Source organism: Diceros bicornis, chromosome 6 (genome assembly GCF_020826845.1).
Source record: "Diceros bicornis minor isolate mBicDic1 chromosome 6, mDicBic1.mat.cur, whole genome shotgun sequence".
Lineage (NCBI taxonomy): Eukaryota > Metazoa > Chordata > Mammalia > Perissodactyla > Rhinocerotidae > Diceros > Diceros bicornis.
Genome location: NC_080745.1, coordinates 88,331,241 through 88,353,836, shown reverse-complemented (window position 1 = coordinate 88,353,836; position 22,596 = coordinate 88,331,241). Strand labels below are relative to the sequence as shown.

The window sequence follows — 22,596 nt, the reverse complement described above, 5'->3', positions numbered from 1 at the left end:
TTTACTTTGTAAAATTTATTAATTAAACCAGTTCAAATAAAAACTCAATGAGCAGAATGTGAAATGGAAAAATACAAAGACATTTTAAATAAATAATTTATTTATTCAAAATAGTTTTCTTACCTTATTCACAGTTTCAAGTTTAAAACGAAAAAAAAAAAAGTAGTAGTACCTATTCTTGATCAACTGTCATACAAAGTCACAGAAAAGCAGACCCTTCAGAACATGCACTAAATACAGAGAATTGCACGATGGCTAGCCTTCGAAAAATCCCGCACTGAAGCTTCTAAAAAGGCAGCCTTCTTTCTGTGTGATTCAGAAGGAAACGTAGATGTACAGGAAGTTTCTTTAACCCACTTGAACCACTAAAATCATTTGGATAAGAGGTCCCTTGACCAAAGTAACATTTATCCAAAATAATTATATCTTAAACCCATGTAGCTTAACATACTCGAAAAATATTTAAAACTGTAATTGCATCACAGCAAGTCTATTAATATTGAGGTACCATGTACTTCTCCAAGAAACAAATGCTGGGAGCGTTAAGTCTGATTCTGTTTTAGCACTTCAGAGGAGAAGACAAAGGACTCAGCCGTGCTGTGCCTGTCACGGGAAATGAGAACTCTGTTTCCACTGCTGTGCCTGTTTTAAGTGGATATTTCCCTCATATTTAATGAAACGAAGCACCAAATGGACACACTAGCCCCCGAGTGCAGAAGGCACTGACAGCATCCCTGTGGCCACAGCCGGGGCGTGAGTCACTGAACGGCACTGGCACCGCCACGGGCAAGCTGATCCAGCAAATGGATGAGAACGTCGATTCTTTCCACAAGAGTTGCATTTTTGTCAGCAGTAGCTCTCAAGAGCTGGGAGTAAATTTGCTTGTTGGTTTTGAGGACGACATCTTCTTCAATGTTACTGCTGGGTTAAAAAAAAACAAAGAAGGAGAGGTGAACAGTGATGCCCACCAAGAGTTCAAAAAGGGATCCCCAAAATAACGGTAACGGCCCAGCTGCCCCTTTTCGGAGGGAAGCAGGTGCTCCCTTAATGCCTATTCCATCCCAACCTTCTTGCACCGACTGCTTGTAGGTCTGTTTTTAGACATTTATTTCAATACATCAATTAAAACCAGTGTTCACTCTTTTTACAAATCTCTGCGTGCCTACTATGTACCGGGAACTGCTCCTGGCAGTGAACAAAAGAGACCCAGTCCCAGCCTTCATGGAGGCTGCATTCTGCTGAGGTAGGAGCTGGAGGAAGACATGCGTTAAAGAAGGCGGCACAGTGCGAGACCACGCTCTGAAGAAGATGCAGTGGAGACAGGCCAGGGCATGGGAAAGCTCTCCAGTATTTCCTCCACTCTCCACGCCCAGCCCGAGGACCCCCAGACGGGGAGCGAGCGCACGTCTGAAGCAGCCGTGGGGTGGCTTTCCCTGGCCTGGAATCCCCTAGGACTTGAAGCACAGACTGCTGACTCACAGGAACTCCTGCTCTGCCACGTATCTAAAAGGTCAGTGCACCTTCTCTGTGAAGAATGCCCCTCAGCCGAAGGCTTCCAGACTGTACTCCATTTAAAAATTGCTTTAACAAAAACTTAAATTTGCAGTTTGTTCTGAAAATATTTCCCCCACAGGAGAGATCAATGGATTATGTTTATGTTACTACTGGAAAAGACCAGTAATTACAGGGCAGTTCATTTCTAGCATCCTTTTTTTAAAAAAAAAACAAGTCCAGATGTAATACAGACCTCTGGCCACACGTGACAAGGTAACAGCTGACACTGCGACTCCTGAGAGTGTGCACGTCCACACTGGAGCCACACAAAAACCGTGTCACCTCAGAAGGGCAAAGACTCGTATTCTTATTCTATAGATGTAAAAACTAAGGCCCAGAGGGTTAAATAACTTGGATCGAGGTCAAAACATTATGTTTTCTAACCTCAAATGCTGTGTTCTTTCCACGCACCAACGTGCATGCTGTCTACCTTTGCCCGAGTGCCCGTCAGGCCTGCAGGGAGCAAACCAGCAGTCAGAACCTCCCCCTTGCCCACATCAAGGCTCAGGCTGTAAGGAATCTCTCTCGCTTCTTTCACGGCTCCCCTCACTCCTGCTCAACAGGACCTACCTTTTCCGTACTGTGGCTGGCCTGACCCCAGGCCCAGGCTGGAACCATCGTGGGCCGGCTCACACGGCCCATTTCTTCAGAGACCCATTTCTCCTCTCCCTCTTATTCCTGTTTCTTTTATCAGGCAAACCTCCTCCTCTCTTTCCCTCAACACCACCCATGGCACAGTACAAGTGACTCTTCAAAATGCATTCACTGGCTGGAGTTTGGCCTAAGATGGCTACGTTTTAGTGTTTTTGGGGGGTTAAGATTCATAATTCATGAAACCTCTAACAACCTTTTAAGAAATTTAAACTCCTACTGACAGTAATCAACAACACTTCACAATCAGAAATGGTGTTCCAAATATGAATCATTCTCCATGGACAATGATATCACATTTTAGCTGGATGCCTAAAGATAACTGATGGCTGCTGGGATCATAAATTTAAAACCCTTTGATTTGTTCTGATCATAATTCTGAATCTTAAATCTTCATCATCCAATTTCTACAAATCATTCCCTTCCTTAATCAGCTCTCCTCAACAGTTTCATTGAACTATGACCTCTACTCAGAGAGTCCCATCATTTCATAGGGTTATCTTTTTTCCAAAGGCAACTAGCTTACATTCTTTTATTTTCCTGTTTACCAATCTTAACCAAACGTTAAATTTACATAACTGGCTGGGAACAACCCATAAACCTAAAGGATCTGTTCTCTGCACTACGGTCAAGGGCTTCCCAAACCCTCAGAGATTACTTCTATTTTTTTATAATTTTTCATTATATTAAACCCCAAAGCCATCAACAGGTCAAGAGGCTCCAATCTTGCTAAAGCAATGAATATTAAAATACAGTTAAGAGCAAATAAATTCTTCATCCAAAAAGGAAAAATACAACCCAACAGACAAAACTAGCATTTCTAGCAGGACAATGCCAAGGCAGCTGTCATACGAGGAAGGGCTTGCAAAATCTCAAAAGGAAAACAAAATTGTTTTAAATTAAATGCATCTTAATTGCATCTTAATTTTCTTAGATTTCACTGCAATTCTTTAGGAGTCCAAGGAAATTAGGATTTGAATTACTAAACTCGGTTTATTCTTTTTTTTTTTTGCTGGGGGAGGTGGCAAACAGATAGTCAAAACATAAAGGTATTAATGTTTCCTTTCTTTTAAAGTCTAGTTTTGATTTCCCTTAACTCCAAAAAGCACTGTTCACTAACTCATGGTGAAATACCGGGGCTCGTGGCACAGGATGGTGTCCTCTTCACCACAGAATCATAGATGCTTTCATTTTCCTATCAGTGACACATGACAGTCATTGACTTAGTCACCAATATTTCTGTTTTTAAACTTGCCAACACATTAATTGTATTAACACAAATATCACATTTCTGTCTTTAAGAAACCTTGAAAAATTAACACAAATTAGCTAAATAGGGCTTTATGTATTGTGATACTGTAGTTTATAAGAAACATATATTTGACCATTCAGATGACCAAAATATATTTCTCATATATATTTAGTCTTCCTCCACAGTTCCTAGCTGTGGTCCCAAAACCCTTGGAATTTCCTCAGTGTGATAGTGTCTTTTGTTCTGTTGATGAAGGTGACCGTGGGCCCCCCCCGATGGTGGGGCCTGGCTGCCAGGAGAACTAGCCTGTGATCAGAGAACTGGGACTTGCAGCTCCATCCTGATTTCCAGGGAGGGGACAGAGGCTTGAAGTTGAATGAACTGCCAGTGGCCAATGACTCAATCATGATACGTAATGAAGCCTCCAGAAACACCCAAAGGACAGCTCATGGGCCCTTTTTCGGAGAGATTCCACCTTGGGAACCAGAACGCTTCCCAGTGCCACCGTGCCAGGCCCCAAGCTCCACGACGACAGAAGCTCTTTTGTTGGGGACCTCGCCCTATGTATCTGTTCATCCGGCTGTTGATTCGTATCCTTTGTAATAAATCAGTAATCTAGTGAGTAAATGGGTTTTCTTGAGTTCTGTGAGCTGTTCTAGCAAATTAATCGAACCCAAGGACGGGGTCATGGGAACCTTATTTATAGCCAGTCGGTCAGAAGCACAGGCAACAACCTGGGCTTCCTGCTGGGGTCTGAAGTGCAGGGCGGTCTTGTGGGACTGAGTCCTTTCCCTGTGGAATCGGATTCTATCTCTGGGTAGAGAGCGTCAGAAGTGAGTTGAATTCTAGGACACTCTGCTGGCAGCCGAGGAGTGCTTGTTGGTGTGGGGAGGACTCCACACACATGCTGGAACTGGGTCCAGGAACTCTTCTCATGCATCATGCATGAAAACTTTAGATTAAAATATTTTTCAACAGAATATTAATAACCTGAATAAACAGAAGGTTAGAGGACCCTCCACTAAAATAAAAATTACTTAGGTCACACATATGACTGTTATGATTACAAGAGATATTATAAGACTGAGCTGTCAGTCAATTACTCAAACCACTGATTTGTAAAAATCAATGAATCACTGTGTTTCTCATAAACATATTTATATTGCCACCTTGTGGAAACCAATAAAAATTTTTTTAAATTTACCCACGGCTGTTAAACAGGAAAAGCTGTGAGTTTTTTCAGCTGTGTGTCACTACAGGCACTGTCTCCTTTGCCTTGGTTCTTCAGCAGACAGGTGTGTCTGCTGAACTGTGGCACACACATCAACACCGAGCCGTGTAGCAGTGACAGGGCACAGAGCGGATGCCAAGGACTCACAGCGGGTTGGGTGAGACGGCAGTGCCCCTAACACTGAGTGCTCCTCCCAAAGGGCAAGCTCTCCTTAGGCCACAGAGAACAACTCGAAAGCAACTATTGGATGGGGTTTCTGCTCAGAATGTAGAGAGCTGGAAAAAATATCATTCCCACCCTTATGACAAAAACAATAAAAGCAGGACAAACTACAAGTTCATGACTTTGCTTAAATCCATCAGAGAGCTGGGGTCGCAGGGCAACCAACTAGTCTGAAAACTAAGGATAGACAGGCCCATACAAGGAGAGATGGGAAAGTACCTCCTTACCAGGGCAGATGCAGCCAGACACCACAAAGAAGAATTGAGCTAAAATAGTTAATGGGCTGGTAGAGGCCACGTGAGGGCTGGTGAGGGAGTGTGGGGCCCCCAGGGCTGCAGGTATGGGACGAGTTCGCATCGTCTTATAGGCTGAGAAAGGGACCTTCACAGTGCAGGCCTAGGCAAGGGGAAGAGCTACAGGAGGGGCAGGCAACCCCCCTGAACCCTTCTCCAATGCAGGGTGTAGGGGTGGGCAAAGGGAGAGGAAGGCAACAAGCAATGTCAGCCTTAGGGCACAGGTGACAGAGATGCAGAGACGGGGAAGGGAGCAGGAAAAACACTCTCCCCTGGGGGACGGGCAGGAGCAGTGTCAGGCCAGAGCCCTGAGACTCAGGGACCCAGTGTCTGCCAAGACTGAGGCTTACCCAAAACAACTGAGAGGCCTGGCCAAGTGCCCCTCCCCGCCCTAACGGGCTAAAAGCCCTGAAGGACAAGTGAGAGTGGAATAGGCTGGAGTGCTGTAAAAGCACGAAGACAGCCATCTCTGAGTGCCGTGCAAAGGGAAGACCTAAAGCTAAAGGTGGAGCAGACATTAAGAAAACCCTCTGCACACCTGCTCCACCCTAAACCCAGGCATTGCTTAAGGAATCTGAAGCCTGTGATGCACAGAAGGTAACCACAGCTCAGCTCCAGACTAGAAAAATGAATGCACCCCCCAACTACCCCCCTGCCACTAAAGGCCTAACATGGGACAGGCAAGAAGTTATTCCCCTCAGTCTCGACTGTCCTACATGAGAAGTCCAGTTTCCCACAAACAATTATGAGATGTAGAAAGGCAAGGAAACAACACACGCCAAGAGACAAAAAATCAACAGAACCGACTCAGATATGACACGTCTGTTGAACTATCTGATAGGCGATTTAAAATGACAGTGATTAATATGTTAAAGGCTCAAATGGGAAATGTGGACAGTGTGCAAGATCAGATTGGTAACTTCAGCAGAGAGATGGACACCATAAGAAAGAACCCAATGGAAATACCCAAAATGAGGAACATAGTCACAGAGATAAGGAATGCCTTCAACAAGTTCAATTGTAAACGACACAAAACCAAGTAAAGAATCAGTGAACTTGAAGATAGGTTAATAGAAATTACCCAAACTGAAACACAAAAAGAAAAAAAGAGTGTAAAAAACTAACAGAACATCAAACAGCTGTGGAACAATATCAAACAGTCCAACATAGGTATAACTGGAACCACAGAAAAAGAATACAGAATGAGGCAGAAGAAATAAAAATACTGAGAAGGAAAAAAACTATCAACTCACAGAGGCATGTCATGTTCAAACTGCTGGGGGAAATAGAAAAGAAAATCTTGAAGGCAGTTAGAGAAAAAAAGGCACATTACATACAGGAAAACAAAGCTAAGGATAACAGCAGGCTTCCTGTTAGAAAACACACAAGCCAGAAGGCAGTGGAGGGACATCTTTGAAGCATGGAAAGAAAAAGTCTGTCAACCTAGATTTTGGTACCCAGCCAAAAGACCACCCAAAGCTGAAGGAGGAATAAAGACCTTCTCAGACAACCAAAATGGAAAGAATTCAGCAGATGTTAAAGAAAGTTTTTCATGCAGAAAGAATATGATACCAGATAGAAAATGGTTATCTATACAAAGAAGTTAACAGTACTAAAAATGGAATATAATGAAGATAAAATAAATTCCTTGTTCTTTCATTTCTCTATTTAGTTTTGCTGAGGAAGACTTGTGCTGAGCTAATATCTGTGCCAATCTTCCTCTATCTTTTTGTATGTGGGTTGCTGCCACAGCACGGCTGCCGACAAGTAGTGTAGGTCCATGCCCGGGAACCAAATCTGGGCCACTGAAGCGAAGCATCCCCAAAACTCAACCACTAGGCCGTGGGGCTAGCCCTCTTGTTCTTTTATTTTTAATTGCTCTAAAAGGTAACTATCTAAAGCAAAAACAGTAGTAGTGTATTGTGTGTTTATAAGACATGTAAAAGTAAAATGAGTGATAACAATAGTACAAATGATGGGAGGGAAGAATTGGGAAAATACCATTTTAAGGTCTTTACATATGAAGCAGTATAATATTATTTGAAGGTGGCCTCTGATTAAAGGATGTAAACCCTAGGTCAACCACCAAAAAATTTTAAAAGTGGTATAAATAATAAATCAATTGAAATAAAATGGAATCATAGAAAATGTTCAATTAAGAAAAGGCAGAAAAAGACAGAACAAAATAGCTAGCAAGAGGATAGATTTTATCTAACTATATCAATAATAACATTAAATGTGAATGGTCTTAAGACACCAATTATAAGTTTAGATTAAAAAAAGACCCAACTATATACCATTTTAGAAACTCACTTTTAATATACATGACAAAGCTAGGTTAAAAGCAAAAGACAGAAAAAGATATTAGCCAAAGGAAAGCTGAGTAGCTGTATTCATATCAAAAACAGACAATAACAAAAACATAATAAGGGGATCAATTCTCCAAGATATAACTATCCTAAATGTGTATACATCTAACAGAGCTTCAAAATACATGAAACGAAACTGATAGAACAGAAAGGAAAAACAGATGAATCCACAATTTTAGTTTGATAGAACAAGCAGACAGAAAGTCAGCAGGAATACAGAATACTATGAACCAATGTAATCTAACGGACATTTACAGAACACTCTATCCCAAACAGTAGGATACCTGTATTTTTCAAGTGCACATGGAACATCTGCCAAGACAAACCATATTGTGGGACATAAAACAAATCTAAACAAATGTGAAAGAAGAGAAATCATACAAAAAGTTATGGTCTCAGCACATAATGGAATTAAACTAGCAATCAATAACAGAAAGATATCTGGAAAGTCCCAATATTTAGAAATTAGGCAGCATACTTCTAAATAACACATGAAGTCTAAGGGAATATCAAAAATTATTTCAAACTGAATGAAAAAGAAAACATAACATTTATGAGATGTAGCAAAAGCAGTGTGAAATTTATAGCAGTAAACACTTACACTAAAAAAAAAAAGGTTTCAAATCAGTAATCTAAGCTTCCACTTTAAGAAACCAGTAAGAGAGCATATTAAACCCAAAACAAGCAGAAGGAAGGAAATATAGATAAATGCATAAATCGATGACACCAAAATTACAAAAACCATGGGGAAAAAAATCAAATCAAGCTAGTTCTTTGAAAAGATCAATAATACGGATAAACTTCCAACCAGACTAACCAAGGAAAAAAAAAAGAGAAAACAAAAATGACCAATATCAGAATGAGAGGGCTATCACTACAAACTCCTGTAGACATTAAAAGGATAATAAAGGCACCCTGTGAACCCATACATTCGACAACAGACGACGTCAACTTTTTACTCAAGAAGAAAAAGACAACTTGAATTGTATTATGTATTTATATAATGTTAGGGAAGAAATAATAATTCTACACTTTCAAAAAATAGAAGAAACATTTGCAAATTGATTTTATGAGGCCAGCACTGCTCTCATACCAAAACCAGATGAAACCATTACAAGAGAACTGTGATCCCCCTCGGACAGACACAAAAATCCTCAACACAGTATTACCAAATGGAGCCCAGCAATACATAAAAAGAATAATACAACACAACAAAGTGGAGTTCACCCCAGAAATGCAAAACTGGTTTAATATTAAAAAAAAAAAAAATCAATCAATGTAATCCACCATATTAACAGACTAAAGAAGGAAAATGGTATCATCATTTCAATATATGTACCAAAAGCATCTGACAAAAACTCAACATCCATTCAGGATAAAAACTTTCAGCAAATTAGGAATAGAAGGGACCATCCTCAACTTGATAAAGCCCCACAGCTGATGGTATACTTAATGGTAAAGACAAAATGCTTTCTCCCTGAGATCCTAAGGAATGGGGCCAGGGAGGGGGAGACTACAAAGAGCAGCGAGAGGGAATTTGGGAGTGATGGAACTGTGCTGTACCGTGATTGTGGTGGTAAACCCATGTCTTTGCATTCATCAAAGCTTGAAGTACTGTACATTGCAAAGAGTAAATCTTAATGTATATAAATTAAAATATAAAAAGAGACAAAAATTATCTGTACCCTAGGATTATAAATTGGTAAAATAGGCATTGGATAACTGACAATAATGGATGTATCAGGATGAATGATTTTTTCTTTCTTCTATTTTCCAAATTGTGTAATATAGCCAGATTGTACTTACATTTAAATAAAGAAAAGCATATTATTTTCCTGATATAGTACTTACTACTAGAATTTTAAATTAAATTAATAATGCCAACATAATAACCCTGGCAAAACAATATAATGGTAGAAGATGATATATGTATATGAGAACATTTTTTGCTGATCTGCTCACTCTTTTCTCTTCACTAATTTCTTGGGCTTTAGAGAGACTTTGGTGTTCTGTCTCTACTTCTTAAAGTGCAGTTGGCCCTGAGTATCACAACTTTGGTCCTGACTTTCTGTTAAAGACAACACTCAGGGGGCTGGCCCCACAGCCGAGTGGTTAAAGTTCTGTGCACTCTGCTTTGGCGGTCAGGGTTTGTGAGTGTGGACCTACACCACTCGTCAGCCACGCTGTGGAGGCATCCCGCATACAAGGCAGAGGAACACTGGCACAGATGTTAGCTCAGGGCTAATCTTCCTCAAGCAAAAAAAAGAGGAAGACTGGCAACAGAGGTTAGCTCAGGGCAAATCTTCCTCACCAAAAAACAACAACAAAAAAAGACAATGCTCAGAAGAGTTATTAGAAACAGTCACTGTCTTCATTCCAGGGTCATTCATCTGTCTCAGGGAAAATACTACAAACAAGAGGGCATATTTACCCTTAGGAAGCAAGATCTGTTTCTATAATTTCAACACGTAGTAGGCTACACGGAGATGCTCCTCAACTGATTTAACAGGAAAGAGCATCACTTAAAATCCCAATTGCCCACATGAAGACAAGAAGAATACGGTCCTTTTACCTCGTCGGAGAGATTATCTGTGTGCTTTCCATAGTAAGGTGCTGGGAAATAAATTTCCACAACTAACTATTCGATTTACCTTGTTTTCTTTTTAGTTGAAGATAGCAGTTTGATGGACTGAAGGAGAAGGAATGACAATCGAGATTCAAATATACTGAGGAGTTTGATCACTTCTTCTCGGTTAAGACTAGGAGAGGAATCAGCAGCTGGAGTGGTCTCATCACTCTTAGGCTAAAAACAACAAGAAGTTATTTCAGCTACCCGACAATTACAACTTCATACTAAAGTGATGGCACTGCAGTTTCATTAATCCAGTAAACTTTTCAACCAAAAACAACACAAACAAACCCAAGATAATTTTTTTCAGGGACAGCCCTGTTGGCGGTGGCAGAGGCTGTAACGAGGCCTCTTCCTCCTCCCTCTCCTGAGGTCATTTTGATAGACTAAGACACAACAATAAAAAGGTCTCACACCTGACAGGCACTTACGTAGAATACATTAATCCTGAATGAAAATCTCCTGACCTTCCACCATCAGACGCTAAAGAAGCAGGATGGAAATGGTCCTATACATGGTTTGACAAACCAGGGCTAGAAAAGTAACAGGCTGGTGTACCATGGGGGCTCCAGGAAGCTGTCGGCAATGGCAGGTGGCAGCCTGAATGCAGGAATGCCTGGCAAACCAGCAAGGCCTGCCCAAGGAGCCTGCTTAAGCCCATTACCATTCAACTGCTCCCAGGCAGTTGAGTGGAAATTATAAAAGAGTGCATAGGGCCGGCCCCATGGCTTAGCGGTTAAGTGCTCATGCTTCGATACTGGCGGCCTGGGTTCGGATCCCCAGTGTGCACCAACGCACCACTTCTCTGGCCATGCTGAGGCTGTGTCCCACATACAGCAACGAGAAGGATGTGCAACTATGACATACAACTATCTACTGGGGCTTTGGGGGAAAAGAAAGGAGGCAGATTGGCAATAGATGTTAGCTCAGAGCCGGTCGTCCTCAGCAAAACAAAAAAGAGGAGGATTAGCACGGATGTTAGCTCAGGGCTGACCTTCCTCACAACAACAACAACAAAAAAAAAGAGTGCATATATCTTTTCTTTCTCTTGGAAAAAACCCAAAAAAACAGAAGCCAAACTTAACAGAGACTTTATAGTCCTAGAGCCTTACTAACCAAGGTCTATGTGGTTAAAGAAAAAAATTTTTAAATATAAAAGATATACTTGCAAATTAAAAAAATATTTTCATAATTCCACCAAGAAAATATAATAAATGACTGTTAATGTGTTTTTATGCAGAGCATACATGTGTATATGTCTGTATACACACACAACATACATATGTATACAAACACACACACATACACACTCTGTAAGTTCACTATACACATTCACCATTTAGCATTTAGGTTAAGACACATAAAACACAAAGATAAATATTTTCTCCATTTACCTGGTCAAACTCCTCTACAAGCTCCTTTCTGATGAGCTGGAACGCATGCTTAGTTCTCACCATTATATCAAGAGCCCCAGACAGTGTTTTTAATTTTCCAACATTGCTATTCTGACCTAGAGTGTTAAACACAAAATGATCATTCCCTTAAATATAAATCTAGAAGCCCATCCAATGTCAACGCATTCATGAAAATTCTGATTTTGAAATGCTGTAAAGGTAGTTCATGACAATCCCAACAAATCTTCTAAATCCACATTTTGTTTAGTAATTATCTCTAGAGAAAAATATTAAGTCTAGACAAAGCAATAAATAATTGTTTCCCTGCCTCACCATTTGGTTCCATCAGGGTGAGAACACAATCTGTAGGGAATAAGAACCGTATCTGAGTGTCAGGTTAAAGCGGACGAGCTGGGAGGAGTCTACGGTATGAAGGTGTCCCCACTATTCACCAGCTGCGTGATGTCGCTCAAGTCTCTGAAGCACTTAGTATTATCAGTTGTCCTACCTGTTAAAATAAGCATCTAAACTTACTGATCAAAGGCAGGAAATCCGACCAGGGGGGCAAGGTTTCATTTTATTCTGGGACCTGAATAAACTTCCCTACAGCTACCAGATATTACAGAGCACCTCTGCCCCTGCTTTCCAGGAGCTTACATTCAGCCGTGTGCGTGGTGGAGTGTAGCAGGGGATTAACCTTGTCCAAACAAACCTGGCCTTTGCCCTTGGCTCCCAGGAGGGGAACTCTAAGCCCTTGGAATATCCTGATAAGAGTGTCCTGGTTGAGCTGGGGGCCCTGGGCCAGACTGGATAGCCTAATAATTGATTTATTGTGGGGGCTTTGGAACCCATGACCTACACAGGGGCTGGAGACAAAGGTCACCCATGTGGCAGTCAACCATGTCTGTTAGTGGCCCAATAAAAACTGTGGACACCAAGGGTTGGGTGAACTTCCCTGTGGGAAATGCTCTGTGCACTCTGTCATACATCACTGCTGGGGGCAGTTAGCACTTTGTCTATGACTCCACGGGGAGAGGACAACCAGAAGCTTCTCAAGAAGCTTCCCTCTCAGAACTCTCCTGGACTCTGCCTCATGCACCTCTTCTCTCAGCTGATTTAATCTGTATCTGCTCTGTCACACACAGTAACCACAAGCATTAACAGCTGTCAGTGAGTTCTGTGAGTCCTTCCACTGCACTGTCAAACTAAGGGTGATTTTTGGGACCTTAAACTTGCAGTTGGTGTGAGAAGTGCATGTGGTCTTGGGGACTCTCCAACTCTACAGATGGGGAGGGAATAACTGCTGCCTTCTTCCTTTACAGCATAAACCACCTATTATCTTAAAAATCAATGGATAAATGTGATTTCAGTGCTGAAACCTTGGATTTCAAGATCTTGGCATCTGGAAGGCAAGCTGTTGATTATGTATGGAAATCTACTGGGGGCAAGCGGAAGATAATAAAGACATTAGGAAGCTAAATGTCACGCGTACCAGAGAAAAAAAATATTGGATAAAATGAGATAGAATAAAGGTGTTGTAAACTAGAGCATTTGTTACTCTGGCCTATAAAAACTCACAAACAAGGCTAACAAAACCCCCAAAATATTTACATTACTTTTCTCAGGTATGCAGAGTATTAAACATTTTTTAAAAAGGGAATTAACCATATTTATCATCTTAGCAAATTTGTTCCCAGTATCTATTCTTTTTTATGAGATGATGCCTGCTCATTCTAAGGAATTCAAACATGGCAGAAAACTCAAAGATGCAAATGAAAAAAGATCACTCTAAACCCACCCTCAGAAAGAGCTACTGTTAATCCTGAGTGACCACCCCCCACACCCAGTCATACATCAGAGACTGGCAAGAAGTTAACAGAAATAACTTTTAGTAAAAAGTACTTTTAAAAACTATTTTGAATAGGTGATACCTTCTCAAAATGCATCAAGTCCAAATTGGTATACAGTGAAAGCCCCCCTCCCCAGAGGCAGCAATGTTATCAGTGTCCTGTGCATCTTCCCAGGGTACCATACAAGCACAAGTCATATGTGTGTTATTACATTCATTTTAATTTTGTAGAAGAAAACAACTGAAATGAAACCAAACAAACTGCTGTACTTCAAATAAATGTTTCCTGCTTCTTTACCACACAAGAGATATTTCTCAAAAGATCCCTCTGCAGAAGGGGAGCAGGTAAACAAGAGTGAGGAGAGAACTTAGGAAAAACCTTCACTGGTGGAGACCAACTACTCCCTGCGTGGAAATGACATCAGAAAGCAGCCTCACTTTCTTTCACCCTTCCCTTCCCTCCCAATTTATCTTTATCTTGTTCAGGATCTAGAGTTACAGCCTGTTCTAGAACTGTAATCCACAGCTGCCAGTATCAGTTCTATGTTTAAAGGGATTCAACAGGACCACTACTCCTTTACCATTGCTCCTCCATTCCTAAGTTGTTCATGATAATTTAAATCTTTGTCTGAATTGACTTGTGACAATTTTTTTTTACATAAGGGACCATGGGCTATATTTCAACATTTCTAGTCATGAACATAATCTAATCCATTTCTCTAAGTAAAAGCACTTCAAAAAGTATAGAGACTTCTCCTGATCTCTACCCAGTCACTAACCGTGGGCAAATTAAAAAGAAAACAGTATTACTTACATCCAAGAGAGATCCACAGGTCTGCCTCATTCTAAGACAATCCGACACTAAGCCAAAGCTTACAAAGCTAAGAAATGAAAAAAAGTACGACTTACTGGTCATCTGAAATTCTGCAAATGCTACTCTTTCTAACTGTACTCTAAGTAGTTCACACGGAGCGTCTTTCAGAAGCTGGAAAAGCTTTACAGCTTTGCCGTAATGAAGATCCGCGAGCACCCGGTGTTGCTTCCTAAGATGTTCATCACCAACCTAGAACCACAAGTACAATAAAACAACAAATCCTAAGGCTTGCGTTTCACAATAAATACTTAATCAAGTTTCCGACTGGATCACTACATGCTTTTTAGTGTTGTTGTTGTTTCTCTATAAGTCTTATAGTTTCAGCTCTTACATTTAGGTCTTTAATCCATTTTCCGTTAATTTTTGTATATGATATATGATGGGAGGTATGTGTCCAACTCCATTCTTTTACATGCAGATATCAAGTTGTTCCAGCACTATTTGCTGAAAAGACAATTCATTCTCTCATTGAACTGTCTTGGAACTCGTAAGCTTGCTTTTGCCTTGAGGATATTAGGCCATCTGGGCAAACCTGAATTTTGGATGGGGGCCTGCTGTGGCAAGGAGAAAAGAGCCTAGGGCCAGTTCAATGTGGAAAGAAATCCTCTCCCATTAAGCTGGACCTCAAAGGACAATAACCTCAGGGTAAGGGCAATCCAGAAGTAAACCCAGGCCCAAGAGACTGCAAGATAAGTTGTCTTGGTACTGAGCTAAGAGAAAACAACAAAATAAACGAAAACATCCTTGCTAAGCTGTACAGCACAAGGCTCCTGGCAGAAGCAAGGCAACTTCTCTGAAGGAAGGCACCTTCAACCTAGGCCTCAAATTATTCTTAGAAATACATGCATTTGAGCAGCAGGATTCACGTACAAGACTGTTCATAGTAGATTACTTCTAATAGCCTCAAATTAGAACAACCCCAAAGTTAGTAATCATAGAATGGATAAATAAACTGTGATACATTCATTTAATGAATACTACTGAACTAAGAAAAAGAACAGCCATGTGCACCAACCTGAAAGAATCTCAAAAACATGATGTTAAGTGAAAGGCGATAAGCCACAGAATACGTCCAGTATGATCATTCTATAAAGTTCACAACCGGGTAAAATGTAAACATATTGCTTAAGAGGTAAAACACAGAAAAGGTATGGACACAACGGAAAATCCAGGACAGTGGTTACTCCAGGTGGGTATGGAGGGAGACTCGACAGGGAGGGGTGCACCGGGGGTCCCTAAAGTTCTCTTCCATTCCTTAACCTTGAGGTGTGGTACAGAGGGGTTTCTTTTTGTTATTCTTTAAACTGTACATACGCCGCACATACTTTTTTTTTTTTTTAAAGATTTTATTTATTTATTTTTTTCCCCCCAAAGCCCCAGTAGATAGTTGTATGTCATAGCTGCACATCCTTCTAGTTGCTGTATGTGGGACGCGGCCTCAGCATGGCCGGAGAAGCGGTCCGTCGGTGCGCGCCCGGGATCCGAACCCGGGACGCCAGCAGCAGAGCGCACACACACAACTACTAAGCCACGGGGCCGGCCCTCTCACATACATTTTCTACATGCTTTACATGCATGTTCTATTTCATAACAAAAATTTTAAAAGATGGGAGATGGGTACTTCAAAATTTGCATAGAACCATTACTACAAAGCCTAACTACATTTAAAAAAGCCAAAATAATACACCCAGGCACATATATAATTGTGAAAACTAAGACCCAATCAACTATAGTAGAGAAAAATACATGGCATAGGCAAGAGGGGAAAAATACCTACACTCCAAGTTTTTCTCAAGTAGCTAATAAGATAGATGGCATTTAAAACATATATTGAGGAGGGCCGGCCCGGTGGCATAGTGGTTAAGTTCGTGCACTCCCCTTCGGTGGCCCAGGGCTCACAGGTTCGGATCCTGCGCGCGAACCTATGCACCGCTCATCAAGCCATGCTGGGGCAGCGTCACATATACAAAATGGAGGAAGATGGGCACAGATGTTAGCTCAGGGCCAACCTTCCTCAGTAAAAGGAAAAAAAAAAGAGGAGGATTGGCAAGGGATGTTAGCTCAGGGCTAGTGTTCCTCACACAAAAAAAATAAATAAATATATAAATAAAATACATATCGAAATGTAAGAAAAGCACTCAGAGCACTTTCAAATGGACTTGGCACTGAACTAGAATTGGAAGGGCAATACCTGATTCCTCAGACAGCTGTGGTACATGGACGCCAGCCTGTGATGGATGGTTGCAGCTCGATACTGACAGAGGGGCTGTCGAGCAGACACCGAGTCCACGTCGCAGTACTTCAGGGACTTCATCATAGCGTCACTGACTTCTTTTTCAATCTGTTTTTTTTTTTTAAAGGGGAGGGAAAAAACGGAGAAGCCTATAATATTATATGAGAATTTTAAAAACATTTAAATACTACTTGTAAGGAAAACATGCTCAATATCTATTAACAAAGGAAGAAATAAGGTTGAAGACTTCTTCTATAACCCAGCGAATGTGATTACCTGCTCCTGAGCTCTTCTAGACAATGGAGCATAATCCTGCTGCAGAGTTGCCATTGTGAAGTACGTAGTGGACAGCTCCCAATTCACGGAATCCCAAACAGCTGGGTGTATGTCTCGTGTTCCCAGCGACCTCAGAGCTTTCAAATAGTAATCAACAGCCTGTGAGGGAGGAACAAGCACAGTTCTGCCTCAGTTTAAATGTACGCCAGTACTACATTAAAATAAAACATACTTCACAATCGCCCAGGTGTTAATTTGATTTGGGGAGAATCTATAAAAGGATAAGACTATGAGGGAAGGAGAACTTCTTCAGTGCAGGAAGTTATTTCAAGTGGACTGCATGCCGCCCACTTCCAGCTCAAGTCTGTCGTGAGCCTGAGTGCTTTCTGACTCCTGTGCATGCGGCGGGGGTGCATTTTCTCCCTTTGTTTTTTTTTTTCTTTCTAAATGAACATGACGGTTTATATAACTAGTAAACTAGAAAAAAATAATTTGATGAATCTAAGGATAAAACATTTGCTGGATCTGACTGTAAGAAGAAGCAACTCCTCCCACCCTTTGCGCCCCCCCATCCTGAAACACATGGTCATTATATTTAAGCAAATAAAATCACACTTAATTCCATTACCCAGCAATAATTTCTACATTCCTTGTGTGTATTTATCCACTCTTTTTCTGTGTATACGTAAACTTAAAAAAAGAAAAACAAAAACAAGGTCACTTTTATTTTAAAATTTACCATGCTGCAAACATTCTTCACGTAATTTAAACAGCTTTACATTAGACAAGTGCTCGTTTCCCCACTCCCTCTCCAACACCAGATGCAACCACTTGCCAAAAAATATTTGGTAATTTGATAAATAAAAGAAACTCAATTTTTAAATTTCATAAAAATTTAAATTTTGAAATTTTTCTTACATGTTAACCATATACATTTTTTACATGTATGAATTTTTTGTTCAAGGTTATTTGCTCTTTTTCTATCAGAAATTTATTTTCAATGATTCTTAATTGTTCTTTATATATTAAGGGTTTATGAACCTCTGATCTGTCACATACGCTATAAATATTTTCCCTCGATTGTGGTTTGCTTTTCAATTTTGCTTTCTGTTGTGCATTTAAAACCTTATTTTTTAAATTTATCCATCTTTTACTTTGTGATTTCTGCTTTTTGTGTTATGCTGGGAAACTCCTTTCCCATCCCATCAAGTAAACTTCTTCCTATATTTTTTTCTGGTACTTTTACAGCTTCACTCCTCCATACCGATCTTTAATCCATTTGACATTTACTCTGGTTACGCCAAAACAATTTACTGAATAATCGCTTTTTCCCCTACCAATTCAATGTCATCCTTGTTACTAAATTCTTTGTATTCTTAGGCCAGTTTCTAGTGTTTTAATGATCTGTCTAGTCCTGTGCCATCACCATAGTTTTAATTATTTTAGTTTTATAATATTTCAGTGGGCAATGGCACAGGTAATGACAATTAGGAGTGAATGGATGAGGTCCAACATGTAAGCAAACATGTTACCTTATTATAATACAAGCCTTCTTCTGGTGAAAATTCACGTTTAAATTCATCACCTGCGCCACAGTGCGCCTGTGCACAAATTCGCATGAGCCTTCCTGTGTTACATAATAAAAGGGCAGCATTCGTAGCATCGTCAATTGACTCAAAGTTGTGAATTCCTTTTTCAAAACAAGAGAAGCTTTTCTTCCACAACTGTTGCTCTGCAGCAGACACACTTTTGCTCACTTCACAAAAAAAAGAAAGAAAACAACTGTGTAAGCAGACACACTGGAAGTAACCCACCAGTGTCTCTGGATGCAATGAGAGGAGGATGGCAGTGACAGGACGCCTGATGGCGAGCCAGCCACCTGGGATCAACCGCACACACTACTCTCATCACACCTGTTATGGCTGAACTGTGCCCTCCCCTGCAAATGCATGTTGAGGCCTGAACCCCCAGATGTGACTGCATCTGGAAACAGGGCCTTTAAAGATGTACTTAATGTTAGGTGAGGTCATAAGGTAGGGCCCTATTCCAACAGGACTGGTGTTAAGAGCGAGACACCAGGGACACGCACAGAGAAAAGACCAGGTGAGGACACCACACACTTGCAGAACGTGGCCATCTGCAAGCCAAGGAAAAAAGCCTCAGAGAAATCTGGCACCTTGCTTTTGGACTTCCAGCTTCCAGATTGTGAGAAATAAATGTCTGTTTAAGCCACCCAGTCAGTGGATTTTGTTATGGCAGCCTGAGCAGAGTGTTGTAACACTCAAACATAGCCCTCTTCAACATTAACCAGCTGATATTAAAGCAAGCAAATAAAAACATCTGAACAAAGCACTATCTTACAACAATTCAAAAGACCTGGTCCCATGGAGTTTAAGAGGTACAATCTGTGTTTTACCTAATTCCCTATGTTTCTGACTACTTTTCATATTCCTTCACTGACCTCCTCCTCCAGAAGCACTTTAAAGGCACAGGTTCTTATTATCTCAGGAAAAAAAAAAAAAAGCACAGGTTCTCCCACTAGCAATGAACTCCTGCACCCTAATGTCAAGCATACGTCGTACATCAACAGGCACTCAATATAACTCATTTCACTTACCTGCTAGCCTCAGCTCTATCTCAGCCCTTTTTCTTTCTCATGCTGTATGTCCAGCCTGTACATTTTCATCCATTCTCAGGGCTTCAACTATCACCCCCACGTGAACGGTTCCCAACCTACATCTCACTAGCCTGAATAGCTCTAAGCACATACTTCTAATCGACTACTACCTTAGGCCTCTCACCCACACATCCACAGGTATCTCCAACTCAACCTGGGCCCAGCAGAATCCACACCCTCTGCCTGAATGACACAAGACCACTTGCTGCTGCTGTAAACATCCACTGGCCCCTTCCTAATGCCGCCTACTCAGTCTGGACAGCCTCCCCTTTCCCATGTCTGCCGGCTGACAGTCTACATATCATGTACAAATCTGCTCAAGCTACACCTTCTTCCCAAAAGCCTTCCAAGATCCCCACAACTTCAATAAACATCTTCTTTCCCCACTCTTCTATTGTACTGAATCTGTACTTATAACATTTTTCAGAGATTTGTATTCATATCTGGCTTGCTGACTTGAAGGAGAACTACGTTTTAACAATTTTATTTATTTATTTTTTCCCCAAAGCCCCAGTAGATAGTTGTATGTCATAGTTGCACATCCTTCTAGTTGCTGCATGTGGGACGCAGCCTCAGCACGGCCAGAGAAGCGGTGCGTTGGTGCGCGCCCGGGATCCGAACCCGGGCCGCCAGCAGCGGAGCGTGCGCACTTAACCGCTAAGCCACGGGGCTGGCCCAGAACTACGTTTTAGCCAATTACATATTCAGCACAGAACCCAGCACAGGCTAACTGTCCAATTCACTTCTGAAATGATCAGATGGAGGATGGAGGACACTGAAATGATGAATCCCAAGGGGAAATAATGTTTTTTCCTTATTTTATTTCTTGATAATTTAAGAATAAAAGATTCTTTAACTGAGCACCCCTTTATGACATAAAATCAAGGTTCTTTGCTTGAACCATATAACATCAGCAGGATTTTCTAAAGAACAGGCAATAAAGAGAGGACTCCAAAGAGATACTCACCCACTCTCTCACTCTGTAATGCAGCAGCCTGATTCATATAAAACACACCGATTTCATTTCTAATGTTACCCATCCTCTTCAATACTTGTACATAATGTTCTGGGTTTTGGCTTTTTAAGTCACTAAATTGCAAGATTTCATTAGCAGCTTCATAACATTTACAACTAACTGAAAGTTGACTCTCTAAGTCTGTAGACAAATCAGTTGCCCATGCAAATCCTTAAAAAAACACAAAAAAGAAACATCACTGTGAGTCATGTAGACCCTTCCTCCTTAGTATCTAAGTAATCTGATATTTTTAAGATAATAAAATAAATGCAATATAGTATAAACATACGAAGATTCAATCGATGCAACTAAAATTTTAAGTTTCAAAGTAAAGATCTCTTAATTTATTTAGAAAACTGTATTTTCTTGGGACATTAATGTTTGATCAAAAGAAACATTTTCCTGCCTAAAAATACCAAACAATTCCCATGACCCAGATTTTACCAGGTACACTTGCTTATTGGTATAGACCTAAAGTTGTCCACTGATACAAGGTAAATTGTTTTATTTTTAAAATTTTAATTAAAAAAAATAGTTCTTGAAATAAAGCTGATTGCTACTAGAGGCTAGCTATGTGCACTAGAGTTCTCCAATGTAAGTTGAACTCACTGAAGAAGCTGCTGGATGAGCTCTCATAGACAAACACGCCACCTAGTGGGGACTGGAGTGAACTCAGGTGCAGGGCCTGAACAAAGGGAGCACTCCTGCTGCTAACACGCAAGTATAGGACAGAACAACACACCCACAGAGTATTTTACAAGAAGTAAATATGAGGGGACTGGTAAAAACACACTGAGGATTTTCTCACGGTGTCTATTAAAATAAAAGGATTATTTAAAAAACTCAGAAGGGGAGGAGGGGAAGAAAGAGGGCAAAAGACGAGGAATAATTCACCTCCCCCCAGTATACTTCTCCAGATGTTAACTGTCCAAAACTTCTTGGGAGGTATCAGAAGACATCATAATTTAAGAGCATAATAAAACAATTCCATGATAGGCTGATTTTCAATCTCATTTTCTGCCCTAATTGCCCCATGCTTACACAACTGCATTGAGCTAAGAGGGTGGGATGCTGCTGCTGTGGACTAAATCCTCCCATTTCCCAGTTTTAAAATCTGACAGCTCCAAAAGAGAGTGATACATTCAGTATGTATGCAGGGATATGTTCAGACAGCCAACTATGAACTAAGTTTAAAAAATGATGATCTCTGCATCCGAGCCTCCAGGAATCATTCAGAGGGTCATTCATCCACTTTTATCAACTGTTATTCCTATTCAAAAGAAAACCATGGCTTGGTTAGCTGAACACAAGGGTTACCTAGAAAAACCTCATGAAAAGTCAAGGGCAAAGAGTCAACACAACAGTCTTAGAGTTTATTTTATAGTTAGTTCTAGTTGTATAATTAGTAATTATAAAATATTTCAGAACCTTTTTATATACAAACACACAGAATCATGCTCAATATTAAAATTAATTGAGAAATAAATGAAACAAAACAGAGCAATATCAAAACACTAACATTTCTGACCCTTTTCTGGACATACTCCAATAAGCGAAGCTGGACCAAATCATCCCAGGGTGAAGCAAATGACGCATCTCGCTGGCATACCTTGACAACTGGACTCCCTGTGGAGGCTGTGCAGGATCTCCTGATCCTCTTTAGTCTGATAATTAAACTCTTCAAGGTGTGCTGCTCTGTTATTTGCATTCTGGGCCAGCATTAGTTGGATGTCACCACAGAGTGTCAGATATTGAGAAAGAAACAGCAGCACTTCAGAAAGCATATTGGTGCAGAGGCAGCAATAAGTATCTACGTGGAAATGGTGGAAAGGAAAAAAATATACAAAGTGCATTAAAAATTAATACAGTAAATATGAAGACAATACCATTGTAACTACTCTAAGTTTATTTTATGTCAGATATCGTATATGGCTTCACGTATTTCAAAATAGAGTGGTTTTAATAGAGATATTAAACCACTCAGAGCAGAAAATAAAATACTAGGTAACACACACAAGAGAAGAAAACGTTGCTTAACAATTGAAGTTCACAAGAGAAATGGGAGGAAGGTGTCACG

General features: G+C 40.6%; 1 protein-coding gene across 4 annotated transcripts in view; it reads right to left on the bottom strand.

The window, feature by feature from the left end:
- Positions 1-82: 82 nt before the first annotated feature.
- EDRF1 (erythroid differentiation regulatory factor 1) overlaps positions 83-22,596 on the bottom strand; it is a 43,730-nt gene continuing 21,216 nt past the window's right edge. For 3 of the 4 annotated variants that reach the window (XM_058544258.1, XM_058544256.1, XM_058544259.1), the window contains 9 exons: positions 22,129-22,329; positions 20,472-20,690; positions 18,360-18,583; positions 16,828-16,986; positions 16,510-16,659; positions 14,354-14,507; positions 11,596-11,711; positions 10,224-10,375; positions 83-921 (listed from right to left, as the gene is read on the bottom strand). In XM_058544258.1, coding sequence (XP_058400241.1) covers positions 759-921; positions 10,224-10,375; positions 11,596-11,711; positions 14,354-14,507; positions 16,510-16,659; positions 16,828-16,986; positions 18,360-18,583; positions 20,472-20,690; positions 22,129-22,329 — 1,538 coding nt within the window. In that variant the 3' untranslated portion in view covers positions 83-758. The remainder of the gene's footprint in view (positions 922-10,223; positions 10,376-11,595; positions 11,712-14,353; positions 14,508-16,509; positions 16,660-16,827; positions 16,987-18,359; positions 18,584-20,471; positions 20,691-22,128; positions 22,330-22,596) is intronic. The other variant, XM_058544257.1, reaches the window with a different exon arrangement.